The sequence below is a fragment of the Pongo abelii genome, chromosome 2 (assembly GCF_028885655.2).
Source record: "Pongo abelii isolate AG06213 chromosome 2, NHGRI_mPonAbe1-v2.0_pri, whole genome shotgun sequence".
Taxonomy (NCBI): Eukaryota; Metazoa; Chordata; class Mammalia; order Primates; family Hominidae; genus Pongo; species Pongo abelii.
The window spans coordinates 106,551,910-106,567,802 of NC_085928.1; the positions used below are offsets into that span (position 1 = coordinate 106,551,910).

A 15,893-nucleotide genomic window follows, 5' to 3' on the forward strand; every position below is an offset into this window, starting at 1 on the left:
TGCAATGGCGCGATCTTGGCTCACTGCAACCTCCACCTCCCAGGTTCAAGCGATTCTCTTACCTCAGCCTCCCTACTAGCTAGGATTATAGGTGCCTGCCACCACGCTCAGCTAATTTTTTGTATTTTTAGTAGAGCTGGTCTTGAACTCCTGACCTTAGGCAATCCACTTGCCTCAGCCTCCCAAAGTGCTGGGATTACAGGCATGAGCTACCGTGCCCAGCTGTGTTTTTTTTTTTTTTTTTTTTGACTTTTTTTAATGACTTCTTCATGTATTATCAAGTTTATAAAAGCCAATCCTTGCTCTGAAATTATGAAAAGATTTTATTTTCTCTTCTATTAATGTTTTTCATTTTAAATTGTTGGCTAATCTAGAATTCGCTTGTTTGTGGGTTTTGTTGTTGTTGTTGTTGTTGTTTTGGTATGTTTTGTTTATAAGGTTGTGAGGCAGGGTTACTTGGTCATCCCACCATCGTGTTTATAATCGATCTCCCACTGAACTGCCACCTTTGTCATGCCCTAAATTTCTGCATGTATTTGGTCTATTTCTGGACTTTCTTTCCTGATCCATTGATCTTTCCACCAGGCTTCCTAATATATTTTAAATCTAATAGAGCTAGCCCAACCCCTTGCCCTATTATTCTTTTTCAGAGTTGTCCTATTCTTATTTTTCAGTTTTGTAGAAGAAAAATTAATCCACTCAATATTTTTCTTGAAGTCACTGTTTCTAGCTTATCGTAGGGAGAGTTTATGTCTTGCATATCGAGTTTTTCTGTCGAACAGCATAATGTGTTCACGTGTTTTGTTAGTCCATCACTGGTGTTTATATTTGTTCCTCGCTTTGAATCATTCATGTTAACTGCCCTGCCCCCAAATTGCTACCAGTTCTCACATACCTTGTTCTCATTCGTCTTGTGGTCAAATGGTGTCACCCATGGTTTCCATTGTTTGGACAGTAAAGATATTACAAGTGGTGTTGGCTGGGCACAGTGGCTCACACCTGTAGTCCCAGCACTTTGGGAGGCTGAGGTAGGCAGGTCACTTGAGGCCAGGAGTTCAAGACCAGCCTGGCCAACATGGTGAAACCCCGTCTCTACTAAAAATACAAAAAGTAGCCACGCACGGTGGCGCATGCCTGTAATTCCAGCTACTCAGGAGACTGAGGCAGGAGAATTGCTCTCTTGAACCCAAGAGGCAGAGATTACAGTAAGCCAAGATCACAACACTGCCCCTCCAGCCTGGGCGAAAGAGTGAGTGAGACTCCATCCCCCGCCCCGCACCCCCCCCCAGCGCCCCGCCCAAAAAAAAAAAGATATTATTAGTGGTGTTAGTAAAAATAATAGTACCTCTAACTAATCTGGGTGTTAATAATAATAGCACTGGCCAGACGCAGTGGCTCACATCTGTAATCCCAATACTTTGGGAGGCAGAGGTGGGCGGATCACCTGAGGTCAGGAGTTCGAGACCAGCCTGGCCAACATGGTGAAACCCCATCTCTACTAAAAATACAAAAATTAGCTGGGTATGGCGGCACACGCCTGTAATCCCAGCTACTCAGGAGGCTCAGGAGAATTGCTTGAACCTAGGAAGCAGAGGTTGCAGTGAGCCAAGATCGCACCACAGCACTCCAGACAGAGTGAGACTCCATCTCAAAAAAAAAAATAATAATAATAGCACCTACCACCTATTGAGTTGATTTTATTTGCCTGGTTATCTAGAAATAGGTAAATAGATTGTACACACACACATAAAATAAGAGTATTAAAGATTATCTCCATTTTTCAGATGAGAAAATGGAGGCTGTCAAAGTCACATAGCTGGTGAAGTGCCAGGGTTAGAATTTGAATCCAAGTCTTTATGTTTCTAAGATCCATGCTTTTCTTAGACTTGCTTCAGAAGCTTCCGGTAGTTTCAGGTACTTAAAAAGAAAAAGATGAAGGTTGACAATTAGTAAATATAAAATAGACTTTTTTTAGTATCTAGGCACTAATTAAACACTTTTCTACTTGGAGAAATAAAGATACATCATGAAAACATAAACTGTGAATTAGAGGTTAATTTAGGATTAGAATCTAGGTCTCTTGACTCTGTCTAGCATTTTATTGTCCAGAGAGAGTCTGTTTGATTTATTTACGTGTACTTTTTAACACCCAGCCTAGAGCTTTATATATACATGATGCCTAATGACATTTTTTGAATTATAAGTGAATTATCTTTTTGCTGATCTTACCCTGTTTGGAAGTAGGGAAAGTGAATATATTGCCAAAGTCTCTTCCAGCTTACTGTTTGCTCTACTGTTACTTTTTCATGCTGCTCTCAAATTTAGGGAAACTTTAACAGAAGGTTTCTTTGCATACTATGCATGTTCTTCCAGGCAGGGAAGATTAATGCAATACGTCAGGAAGTCTAAGCTCAACTTTTCAGAAAAGGACTTTTTTTTTTTTGAGACGGAGTCTCGCTCTTTCGCCCAGGCGAGAGTGCAGTGGCGCGATCTTGGCTCACTGCAAGCTCTGCCTCCCAGGTTCACGCCATTCTCCTGCCTCAGCCTCCCGAGTAGCTGGGACTACAGGCGCCCACCACCATGCCTGGCTAATTTTTTGTATTTTTAGTAGAGACGGGGTTTCACTGTGTTAGCCAGGATGGTCTCGATCTCCTGACCTCGTGATCCGCCCACCTTGGCCTCCCAAAGTGCTGGGATTACAGGGGTGAGCCACCGCACCTGGCCAGAAAAGGACTTCTTATAGGATTGTGTTTTTTGTGAAGGGAAGCACAAGCTTGAAAGGATGATCCATATTAGATTCCAGTACCCGCTCCATGTTAGTTGTTCCCCTGGAAACCAAGTAGAACTGTGAGTGACAGTGTACTTGCTATGCTGCTGCTGTGAATGGGACAGTTTGGGATCCCTGTAAATAGGCCCTCTCTTTGTCATAATGAAGCCTGGTCTTCTTATAATCTGGTTTTCATTTCTTTCTTCAGTTTGCTTGAGCTCATCAACTGTCTACCAGCAGCTGGGAATGTCAGTTTATGGTGAGAAACTCTCTTGGTGTGAAACTTGAAGTAATTTATAAACCCAGAATTCTTAACAGTTTCAAGGCCCTTGTACATAAATAAAATATGCTCAGCAGATGAAAAAACCATTTGTTATCTTAGAACTTGCTACTATTTTACAACTGGAGAAGTACCCATTTGGTAATGTCTTTTCTTAACTGTAGTGCCATTTGTGAAGTTCCTTTCCTCATTACTCTCACCCCACTTGCCCTCTGATTCAACTGGCTTCTTTTTTTTTTTTTGAGACAGAGTCTCCCTCTGTCGCCCAGGCAGGAGTGCAGTGGCATAATCTCGGCTCACTGCAACCTCTGGCTCCTGGGTTCTAGCAGTTCTCCTGCCTCAGCCTCCTGAGTAGTTGGGATTATAGGCATGTGTCACCACGCCCGGCTAATTTTTGTATTTTTAGTAGAGATGGGGTTTCACCATGTTAGCCAGGCTGGTCTCGAACTCCTGACCTCGTGATCCACCCACCTCGGCCTCCCAAAGTGCTGGAACTACAGGCATGAGCCACTGCGCCCGACCCCACTGGCTTTTTTTCTTACTACCGTGCTGATGAAATCTATTGGGACTAGTCACATGGCTAAAAATAGCTACCATTTATTGAACCTTACTATATACTCATTGCCATCCTAAACTCTTTTAATCTCCAAAAAATACTGTGCGGTCATTACCTTGTTTGAGCCAGAACATTTAAATATTCTTTGAAATGAATCAAGCAACAATTGATTATCCTACTTTGTTTTGTTAAATTTGTATTTTTTTTTTTTGAGACAAGGTATCACTCTGTCACCCAGGCTGAAGTGCAGTGGCATGATCACGGCTTACTACAGCCTCGACCTCCCAGGCTCAAGTCATCCTCCTGCCTCAGCCTCCCAAGTAGTTGAGACTACAGGTGTACACCACCATACCTGGTGAATATTTTTTGTAGAGATGGGGTCTCACTCTGTTGCCCAGGCTGGTCTCAAACTCCTGGCCTCAAGCAGTCCTTCCTCCTTGGCCTCCCAAAGTGCTGAGATTGTAGGTGTGAGGCACCATGCCTGGCTTGAATATCCTACTTTAAAAGAAGCTTCTTCCCCTCATATTCCCTCACCCTTTACTTGTACCCTCTGGTTGACAAATAGCATTGGGGGATTCTGAACACACTGTTAAAATAAAAACTTAGTTTTGATTTACAGTATTGCAGATACAGTTATTTCTTTAAGATATGGAGGTGACAGTAAGGGGGCTTCCATTCTTTTTTTTTTTTTTTTTTAATATAGGGTCTTGCTCAGTCGCCCAGGCTGGGGTGCAGTGGTACAGTCTCGGCTGACTACAGCCTCCACTTCCTGGGCTCAGGTGATACTCCCACCTCAGTCTCAAGTAGCTGGAACTACAGGTGTGTGCCACCGTGCCCGGCTAATTTTTGTATTTTTTGTAGAGGCTGGGTTTGGCCATGCTGCGCAACCTAGTCTTGAACTCCTGAGCTCAAGTGATCCGTCCACCTTGGCCTCCCAAAGTGTATAAACATTGCCTATTGCTCTGCAAATAGCGGACACACAGCATGATTTGTACTTTTTAGTATTTAGTTTATTCATTCGTTCAGTAGATACCAAGTGACATTACTCCTACTCTAAAAATAGACTAGTAAAACACATTCTCTACTCTTCAGAGATTCCAGGGTGGAAAACAGACAATTTTCTTTCTCCAGTGAGAGAAGTTTACTCCTCTGAAAAAGGATAGAAGTGTGAGCTAGATCCTATGGAAATACAGAGCAGAAAGGGACTAAGTTTTCCTACAAGACCTAGAGAAATCTTCACACAGGAGACTCTGAAAGTATGGCTAAGAGTTTGCTGAGCAAATTAAGGTAAAGAATTCTAAGGGACAGCTGTGTAAAGGCATACATAGTGAAGTGCAGGTGCATGGAATAAAGTCAAGTTTGGGAAACAGGGACATCTGTGAAACATTTTGAGATGAAACTGGGGAAAAGAAAGTAAGCTCCTGAAGGATCTTAGGGGTATTGTGTGCCTCTAAAAGCAGAAGATCTTAGATTTTTGCTTGAAGAAATGGGTTATCTGTCTACCTAGTTTAGTTGGATGATTCTCTTTTCTTTTGGGGAGGGCTATGGGAGGGTCCATACTAGACTTAAAAGAACAAAGGTTTAATATTTCCAAGTTGTAGTTTTTAGAGTTGTTGTTGTTGTTTTGAGACAATCTCCCTCTGTAGCCCAGGCTGGAGTGCAGTGGCGCCATCTCAGCTCACTGTAATCTCCACCTCCCAGGTTCAGGCGATTCTCCTGCCTCAGCCTCCCAAGTAGCTGGGACTACAGGTGCATACCACCGCACCCAGCTAGTTTTTGTATTTTTAGTAGAGACGGGGTTTCACCATGTTGGCCAGGCTAGTCTCAAACTCCAGACCTCAGGTGATGTGCCTGCCTCGGCCTCCCAAAGTGCTGGGATTAACAGTCCTTAGCTACCATGCCCGGCCTTTAGAGTATTTCTTATCCATAAGCATTTTCATGTCTTTGGTTCACATAAATCAGATTATTCGCCTCAGCTTATTCATTCTGTCTGTTTGCTTCTCATCTTTTGAAAGTTAATCAGAATCATGATTTATTTTCTTGAGTTAAAACGTGAGAAATGTTTCTAAAATGTAGAATATGGTTTCTGAAATAGTTTTACCTATATGTATGTATGTCTGAACACTTGGAACATTTACTTCCAGGCAAGAAACTAGATTATAACTTGACAAGTTTACCTTTTATTAACAAGGAGTGAGTGTCATCAATCCTTGTTAATAGTAGAATTATTGACTTTCATTGTAATGATAATTGTTTCCTGGAGGCAATAACTGGGAACAATTGGTCAATCTGGAAAGTAGTGTTGCCTTGGTAACTGATAAGAAAGAATGCAGAGAAACTAGTTGTCTGTCATGTATAAAAACCAAGGCCCTGAACAGGTTAAATACTAACTCCAAGCACAAAGCTAAAACAGAAATATCTGCCAGTACATGTACTGGGATTAGAGACCTGCAGGCTTTGCCAAGAGTCCTAGAAACCACCTTCTGCCCAGACACACAGGAATCCATGCACTTTCTTCAAACTCAGACAGAATGGAATAGAACTTCACAATGTTTAGCTCAAAGGACATTCCAGATCACCACCTCTTGGGTTGGGTTGAAGACAGCTTTAACGATGGAACGGATCAGGTCAAATGATGCAGATGCAGTATAAAAGGAATCTACTCATCCTTTCACTGAGCAGATCTTTTTTGAAAGCTTATTTACTGTGAGTCAAGCACTGTGCAGTGCACCCACATGGCACAAATGCACAGTTCACATCCTACCTTCTAGAAGCTCCTGGGAAAGGCGTATAAATAAAAGATTACAGTGTGGTTTCTAAATTCTAAAACGAGATAGAGTATTGTGATAATATGAAGAACTCAGGAGGGGTTCAAAGAGACTTTGCAGAGGTGAGTGAGTAGGAATAGGACCTAGAGGCAAGGGGCTGGGTGCGGTGGTTCACACTTGTAATCCCAGCACTTTGGGAGGCTGAGGTGGGAGGATCACCTGAGGTTAGGAGTTCGAGATCAGCCTGGCCAACATAGTGAAACCCTATGCATACTAAAAATACAAAAATTAGCTGGGTGTGGTGATTAGCTGGGACACCTGTAATCCCAGCTCCTGGGGAGGAAGAACCTAGAGACAAGGAATCCCAGTGGCAGCTGAATCTAGGACTTAGTCTTTCTGGTACTTAAGTGTGTTTCTTTTTACCTAGGCAGGCTCACCCTTTTCAAACTTCATGTATTTACCTCATCCACCAACTTGATATAATTTTACAGTGGCTGGGAGATTGGAGTTTCTTGCTGTGGCTATTTCCTGTGGATAAATCTGCATCCCTGAGTGAGATTATGTCTGTAATTCTTATTTGGACTGGAGTACTGAACTGGCCATTCTCAGGGTGTTTTGTGGGTTGTTTTGTTTTGTTTTTAAACAAGGTCTCTGTCACTCAGGCTGGAGTGCAGTGGCGTAATCATAGTTCACTCATTGCAGCCTCAGACTCTTGGGTTTAAGTGATCCTCCTTCAGCCTCCTAAGTAGCTAGTACTATGGGCATGCACCACCACACCTGGCTAAAAAAAAAATTTTTTTTAATTTTTTTGTATAGATGTGGGTCCTACTATGTTGCCCAGGCTCTTGAACTCCTGGCCTCAAGTGATCCTCCCACCTAACCTTTCTAAAGTGCTGGTGTTACAGGCATGGGCTACGATGCCCAGCCTTTCTTGAGTTTTACTAATTATTCTATACTAGGGTTTCCCCATCATTTGTCATCCAGGTGGCATTCACCTCATTTGGGATGCAACAAAGCCATTAATTATTCTTCCATTTAATATCTTTGTATGCCTTGCAAAAGCAATAGTGTAATCTTTTTTTTTTTTTTTTTTTTTTGAGACGGAGTCTCGCCCTTTTGGCAGGCTGGAGTGCAGTGGCGCGATCTCGGCTCACTGCAGCCTCCGCCTCCCGGATTCAAGCAATTCTCCTGCCTCAGCCTCCCGAGTAGCTGGGACTACAGGTGCATGCCACCACGCCCGGCTAATTTTTGTATTTTCAGTAGAGACAGGGTTTCACCACGTTGGCCAGGATGGTCTCGATCTCTTGACCTCATGATCCACCCGCCTCGGCCTCCCAAAGTGCTGGGATTACAGGGGTGAGCCACCATGCCCGGCCTAGTGTAATGAAACTATAAGCTACTCTGTCCCTTCCCCTCTGTAAAAGCCTCTGGTTCTCTGCTTTTTCTTAGTGAGGCTGAATCTGTCTTCCTACTCAGAAGCCACATGAAAGGAAACTTACAGTGCTAAGGCACCATAGAAAGATATTAACATAAATCTAAGTTCTCTTAAGACTGGAAATTAGAAACAGAAGTTTGCTAAGGAATAAGTCACCCACACCTTACTCACTCTTTGCATAATTAAAGCAGGACCATTCCTTTTTTTTTTTTTTTTTTTTTTTTTTGATATGGAGTCTCACTCTGTCACCTGGCCTGGAGTGCAGTGGCGGGATCTCAGCGCACTGCAACCTCCACCTCCCGGGTTCAAGCGATTCTCCTGCCTCAGACTCCCAAGTAGCTGGGATTACAGGTGCCTGCCACCACACCCGGCTAATTTTTTGTATCTTTTTTTAGTAGAAACAGGGTTTCACCATGTTGGCCAGGCTGGTCTCGAACTCCTGACCTTGTGATCCACCGGCCTCGGCCTCCCAAAGTACTGGGATTACAGGCATGAGCCACTACGCCCGGCCTAAAACAAGACCGTTCTTAAGATGTAAACACCGAAACTAAGTGCATTGCTTCTTTTTCTCCCTTATTTCAAACACGCGTTTGCTCCTCTAAACACACACACATACACACACATGTGTATGCATACTGTGTGTTAATTTGGGAGTTTTGGATTGATCACAAAAGAACTAAATTATAATTCCAAATTAAAGTTTGAAGTACTTCAATGATCACAAAAGATACATTGGGCTGAGCGCAGTGCCCACAGCTGTAATCCCAGCACTTTGAGAGGCCAAGTTGGGCAGATCACCTGAGGTCAGAAGTTCGAGACCAGCCTGGCCAACATCGTGAAACCCTGTCTCTACTAAAAATACAAAAATTAGTCAGGTATGGTGGTGTGGGCCTGTAATCCCAGCTACTCCAGAAGCTGAGGCAGGAGAATTGCTTGAGCCCGGGAGGCAGAGGTTGTAGTTAGCCGAGATCACACCACTGCACTCCAGCCTGGGCAACAAAGTGAGACCCCCTCTCAAAAAAAAACAAACAAACAAACAAAAAAAAGATACATCGAAAAGGAGAGTCATCTAGTGACTAAGATTAATTTTTGCTCAGCGGTTTGGGAAGACTGGCAGTCAGAAACCTAGCATCTTCTTTGTGGCTTTTCCATTAAGTTTTCACCATTTGATTATGGGCAAACCACTTTTTTTCTCTGGACACCATTTTGTTCCTCTGTAAAATGAGGGGTCTGTTAGGGAAGCCCCAGCATTCTGACTCTGTACTGTCACACATACTTTAGTGTCTTTGCAGTACTGTCGATGGATATAATGGACCCTTGTCCTAAAAGGGATTCAGGGAATAGGTTATTTACTTTCCTTAGGCAGTGCCCCAGATTTTGAAATTTAGCTTTTCTTTTTCTCTTATCTGTTAGTGATTGCAATTACGATTCATATGTTGTTTCTTGTGAGTAGTAGTGGTTGTTTTGTTTTGTTTTTGTCTATCTTTACCAGAGTGCAGCAGTTCTCCAGTCCAGGGACTTAGGCTTTCTTACTTTTGTTGTTGTTGTTATTATTACTACACATCAGATTCCCTATAGGGAGTAGGAAAACCTACTTCATATATATATATGTACAGTTTCTTGGTTGTTTTTTTGTTTGTTTGTTTGCTTGGAGATGGAGTTTCGCTCTTGTTGCCCAGGCTGGAGTGCAATGGCACGATCTCCACTCACTGCAACCTCTGCCTCCCGGGTTCAAGCAATTCTCCTGCCTCAGCCTCCTGAGTAGCTGGGATTACAGGCATGCACCACCACGCCCGGCTAATTTTGTATTTTTAGTAGACATAGGGTTTCTCCATGTTGTTCAGGCTGGTCTCGAACTCCCAACCTCAGGCAGTCCTCCCGCCTCGGCCTCCCAAAGAGCTGGGATTACAGGCATGAGCCACTGCGCCCGGCCTTCTTGGTTGTTTTTTTAAAGCTAGCATCAGTAGATACAATATGTATTTCTGTGTTTTAACTACTTTGTCAAATGCTTTTTATATATATTCCCTCAATCCTCACGGCTATGTGTTTTATTGTACTCAGACCCCTGGGTGACCACCAAGCTTATCTGTATGCCTGAGCATCTGGCTGGCATGATGTCTTGGGTACTCGCCCCTTCTATGGGCTTGAACTTCTTGTTCTGACTGCCCCCCTCCCCAGATTGCCTCTTTCAACTCTCTGTCTCCTGAGCCTTGTAACTATGAAGCCAGTGCTTGGCCCAGTTGCTAGATGTTGACCTCATAATTATATTTTTTCAGTTTGACCACATTTATGATCTACACAGTATGAACTGTAGTCTGGAATATGCACTCCTTTGTGCCTGGCTAGCTTCATTCTTCTGGTTTCTGCTCTTGGTCTTTTGGCTGGTTCACATTTTGCAGTCTGCTGTTTATGGATAGAATTACTGAGGCAGAATATGTGATATCTGAAGGTAGCAGAGACCTTTAATTTTGGTTATTGCCTTAGCTGTTGGGTAGGGATGAACTAGTGAAGTGAGTCTGGGTAGGCTGGCCAGAACTCAAAATAATTTGGCTATAAGGAACAAGTTTCTATGCTTCTTCTTTGCCTTGGTATTTTCCGCTTCTTCAGAATATAAGGGCCAACTACCACTTTCTTCAGATAATGCTGCAACGTCCGCCACGCCCAGTCATGCCTCTGCCAATAGGCAGCACTCTCACATGAGACAGAAAGGTTACTGAACGTACTGCCTAGTGGAGCCCCAAGTTGAAATCACACTGTGGCTGGACATAGCAGCGGGCCTGTGATTACCTGAATGTCTGTTTCAACTTCAGAAGTGAAAGTGGTAAAACTGAATCCAAGAGCACCTTAAAGATTCCCCTCCTTTTATAGAGGAAGAAACTGAAGCTAAGAGCAGTTAAATGAATTTCGAAGACTCTTAACTATTAAGTGACACAGGTTTTAAAATCTGGCCTTCTGACTCAAAGCCAAATTAATTTTTTCCCCACCATGTCAGTAAATTGAGGGTGTATATGTGTGTGTCGTTTGTGGGGGGCGACTAGTTTTGAGAGAATGGGGTTGTTGAGGCTTACCTGATTTCTAAGGTATTTTCCAGAGTTTTCCTCTGGTATATTCGGACTGTATTACAACAATATCTTCCCCATCCCCCTTTTTTTTTTTGGACAGGGTTTCCTCTCACCCAGGCTGGAGTGCAGTGATGTGATCATGGCCCACTGCAGCCTTGACTTACTGGGCCCAGGCAATTCTCCCACCTCAGCCTTCTGAGTAGCTGGGACCACAATTGTGTGTCACCATGCCCACCTAAATTTTTGTACTTTTTGTAGAGACAGGGTTTTGCCATGTTGCCCAGGCTGGTCTCAAACTCCTGGGCTCAAGCAATCTGCCCACCTCAACCTCCCAAAGTGCTGGGATTACAGGTGTGAGCCATGGCACCCAGCCACCTCCAGACTTTCATAATTTTCATCACATATTGTACATACTTAATTATATTATTTAATTATGTGTATAAAAAAGATAAGAAAGCTAGAATTCAACTATGTTGTATTACCAAGGCCTTTCTGTACCCAATCTTGCCTCATATTTTTTCTTTTTTTTTTCTAAGATGGAGTCTCGCTCTGTCGCCCAGGCTGGAGTGCAGTGGCACGATCTCAGCTCACTGCAAGCTCCGCCTCGCAGGTTCACGCCATTCTCCTGCCTCAGCCTCCCGAGTAGCTGGGACTACAGGTGCCCACCACCACGCCCGGCTAATTTTTTGTATTTTTTAGTAGAGATGGGGTTTCACCATGTTGGCCAGGATGGTCTCGATCTCCTGACCTCGTGATCCACCTGCCTCAGCCTCCCAAAGTGCTGGGATTACAGGTGTGAGCCACCATGCCCGGCCAATCATATTTTTTCTTGTTACTAATTAGAATCATGATTCTCCTGGCATTCTTCATTTTGTTATACCTCACTTCCTTTTCCTTAGCAAGATCTTTGCCATAGAGTATGTAAACCAGGTTCCTTGCCAGTTAATCTGTATTGTGCTTTGTCATGTATTGTTACTAAACAGCTCAAGATCAAGGGGAAGAAATGTATATGAGGCTCAGTTCATGTTCAGGACAGAGGTAAATGGAAATTTATTTTTTTTTCAGCATTGCAACATTGCCACTCATGATCATGAATGTAGCCCTGTGTCAGGTACTGAAGGTAATGCGAAAGGTATATAAGGTTGATCCCTGCACTCTTGTTGGGAACTTGAGTGGTATGAATAGAGAAGGTGAGTTCTTGGGGACAGAGGCTACAGTTTAGCAAGCTTTCCTATGCGGACCTTGGTAATTTCTTTACATTTTATAGACCAAAGAACAATCTTAACTTTCCCTTTTTTCTAAAGGCATTGTTTAAAAACTGTAATCAAATCATTGCAGTTTATGGCAAATGGCCTTTAAAAAAAAAAAAATTCTAAATCTTTTCTTCATCTTGGAAAAAGACTTCTCTTGGATTTCTGATAGAATATTTCCAGTGTGCTATGTTAGTGCAAGACAGTAACTTACAGCTAGACAAGAAAAATCAGCTTTGTTCAAAGTAAGAGTATAGCCTGTCCTTATAGTGTAATTTTTTTCCCACAATTTTGTTTTATGGTTCCTTCAGTTTGAATATACAATTTGTGAGCTCAAAGCCCAGGGCAGCAAAGGACGATGCTGAGTTAAATGGGAGCAGTAAGCTCTGGTGAGTGAGGAAAACTCCAAGCTACAATTGTTAGAGTCCCTAAGTCTGGAGGTCAGAGAAAGATGCACTGCCCCCAGTGTGTTCACGTGACACCTAACAGATTATTAGGCTGTAAAGAGCAGGGCTTGGTAGTGGAGGGAGCAACCCAGCTCATCCAAGGAACCAAGTGGGGGCAGGGACAGGCGTAAATGCATAAGGGGTATGTTGTCACACAAATGTCTTATAATTAGAATATCTATCCCCAAAGCCCTGATCATGGAAGTCTTTAAATGAACCCTTTATTAAACTCTTCCATTATGCAGAGCTACAGATGGAGCTCTTACGGGTTTTGGGGACCCCACTCAAGTCAGTTTTCAAGTTAGTTTGATAAGTTGCTATGACAGCAAACCCACTCTTCCTCTGAGAATGAATGCCTGCAATCTTAATACTACGTTAAGGTGTGGGTTTTTTTTTTTTAGTCCAATTTTGAACAATTTCCTGGATTCATTGTTCTTCGGGGTTATAGCTGGGGATTGGCAAATGAGTCTCGCTTATTTTTAAAACAGTTTTCTGAGTGGGTGAATGTGGAAGGGTGGGCATGGTATCAGATAAATGAGTGTGTGGGTATGCACGTATCTATATCAGTGAAAGCCAAAATAATTACTATCCTTAGTGCTTGGATTGGCACCATACTGTGTTTTAAATTGCAGATCTAAACAGAGTGCTAGTTCACAGGAAATTACATTCTCAGATTAAAGTAGCATTTCGTTGTGCAGAAAGCAGCAGGTTCCTTCCTTTCTCTTTCATTCATTCTTCCTTCCTTTCTTTCTTTCTTTCACATTTGTAAGTACATTTAATACCCAACTGCTTGAGGAGAGAGGGGCATTGAGGGAGAGATGAATTTTGTCATGAATACTGGGGAATTGGTGTGATGTCACTGCAAGCTCTGTGTGATCGTAGGTGGTATTAGAGCTCCAGGAGCGAAAGCAGGGAGAGCAGTGGAAGAGAGACGATGTCGCTCTCAGACAAGCAGCCAGCCTGTCTCACTGCCGCGTACGGTCAGCTCAGTAAGGGCAAGCCTGCAGAGTGCCGAATGGACTCCCCAAAAGAAATCAGTCAAGCCAGATTCGAGTGGCAGAGGACAGAGGGCAAACTGAATGAAATTGGGCTGAATGTCAGCATGGACGGGCAACCGAAAGATGGGCTTGTGAAGAATGCCAGCTTCCTGGAGCAGAACAAGCTCTGCTTTTTTGAGGGGAAGCTAGACAAAGAGCTCAGCACTGAAGTGCAGGACAAGGACTGTCAAGCAGCCTCAGGTCACCTTGAGAGCAGGTATGTGATTTCAGAGACCTGCCATCCCTTGGAGGGGAACTCGGTACACCAGAAGACCTCCGAGTTCCATCTGGGACTCATAGAGGGGCCAGACAAAAACAAAACCGTTCCAGTTCAGGGGAAGGTGGCAGGGAAGAATGGACTAGAGACCAAGAGCCAGTCAGATCTGGATTTCCCTGGGGCTGCTGACATCCCTACCACATATGTTAAGGAGCAGGAAACCAGTGTTTGGAACCCCAACTTTCATCCAGTGGCTCAAGGCTCTCTGGGCTCAAGGGACACAACTCCGGGAGAGATGGAGAATAGCATCACCCCTGGCTGCCCAGTGATTGGGGTGGTAAATGATAACTCTGAGCAGCTGAAATGTGAGTCCCCACTCCTGGTGTCTCTAGCCCACCCAGCCCCCATTATTGAGCATTCACCCACCGCCATTCCGCCAGTCACTATGGTGTTCACCCAGGAACATTTGAATGCAAGCTGTCACATCAGAGACCATGATAAGGAGTTGGAGAAATTGAGTTCTACCGAGGAGGAGGCTGTGCTCAACCAAGCCCCCCAGCAGAAAAAGGCAGTGCGCAGGGCCCTGTCTGAATGTTCTCACCTCTCAGTTCCCCCAGCTGTCAACCTTGCAGATAAGTACCCTGAACTCCCTGCCCGAGAAGAGCCTTCTTCTGGCCTGCTGCCTCCCCCTAGTAGCCCAATGCCTAGTCCTACGCCTGGGAAACTGGGAGCTCCTGCTATGAAGCGCTCCATGACTGTGGGTGAGGAACAGACAGCTAGCTACAAATTGAGCCCTGGGAAACTGCCCATCTTGTCTACTAAAGAGATACCTCCTTTCATCTGTGAGGAACCAGTGGCCAAGAAGAGAGAAGAATTGGCTCACTTCAGCAACAGCAGCAGCAACTCTGGGAAGAAGGAACTCGGCACTGCTGGATTATATCTCCATAGTAAGCTGGAGCAGATTCCTGAAGGAAGCAGCAAGGGAAAAGGGCAGGAAGATTTTAGCGAAACTAGAATTGATACATGCTCGCAGGTTTGCCAGCGAGGAGAGAAACAGCCAGGACAGACGGCCCTGGCAGGGAAGAAAGAAATTGAGGTCACTGCAACCCAGAGCACTCCATCGTTCCTGTGTGAAAAGCCCCCACGTGATGGTATGTTTCTAAATTTTGCCTCCGTTGGGAACAAGCAGACAGCAAGGAAGGAACCAAAGTGACAGATTACCGGCAGAGCACTAAGCAGCTTTTTACAGCTGGGTTCTGTGACTGCCTGGGGAAAGCTTAATTCCCTTGTGTTGGAAGCTTGCTGGGAGTGAGGCAAGAAAGAGAACAAAGTGAATCTTGCAGGGTCAAGCCGAATGTCTTGCTAGCATGACAGATAATGTGAATTGAGTATGCGGGTTTGGGGTGGAATGGGGTCAGAGAATGGTGGGTATAAAAACTAGAGCCCCTTTCTTGACCTCATGTCACCCTGTCCAACCCATCCCCCATCCACCCAGCCCTCAGCTCCCTGTTGGTTTGAACCAGATGATTCCTGAGCTCTAAATCCTCCAATCCCAACTGATTGATTTCCTTGCTTGAAAATCTGTCACTTTGTATAGATTCACAATGGGTTTATCAGCACTAACCTCTTATTAAGTTGCACGATCTGGGTGGAAGCTCTGTTTTCTTTTTGCTTTTGAGAACGTTTTACTTTTGTTCAAACTGAAAAAGAACCCTTTAAAGCTAGCTATTTAATATTCTTTCTGTGTTCTTCATGTTTGACCCAATCTTGCTTCTAGTTTTCTCTTTTTGTATGTGTTTTGAGAGGATTTGTGGGGAGAAAAAGAAGAAAGAGAAAGCAGGGAGAGAAGGAGAGACTTGCAACCTAATAAACAGCTAAATTTTGCGGTCTTTGTGACAGCCTTTTGTGTCTTTCTTCCTGGCCCTTTCTTTTCTTCCCCGTCTCCCATCCCCCTACAGCTCTTATTGTGGTGGTCTAAAAAAGCTTGTGTTTCTCCGAGTCCAGTTTGAGCACAAAGGGCCATAATTCACAAACTTGTAAATGGGGATTTAAAACATGTGTTTTGCTTGTTTAAA

The 15,893-nt window shown here is 43.9% G+C and overlaps 1 protein-coding gene across 47 annotated transcripts in view; it reads left to right on the forward strand.

Moving 5' to 3' along the window:
- The window catches only part of MAP4 (microtubule associated protein 4), a 228,772-nt gene that overhangs the window by 174,735 nt on the left and 38,144 nt on the right, over positions 1-15,893 (forward strand). The window contains exon 11 of one of the 47 annotated variants that reach the window (XM_054550401.2): positions 2,976-3,026. Within the exon in view, the coding sequence (XP_054406376.1) occupies positions 2,976-3,026 (51 nt within the window). 47 annotated transcript variants of the gene reach the window in all.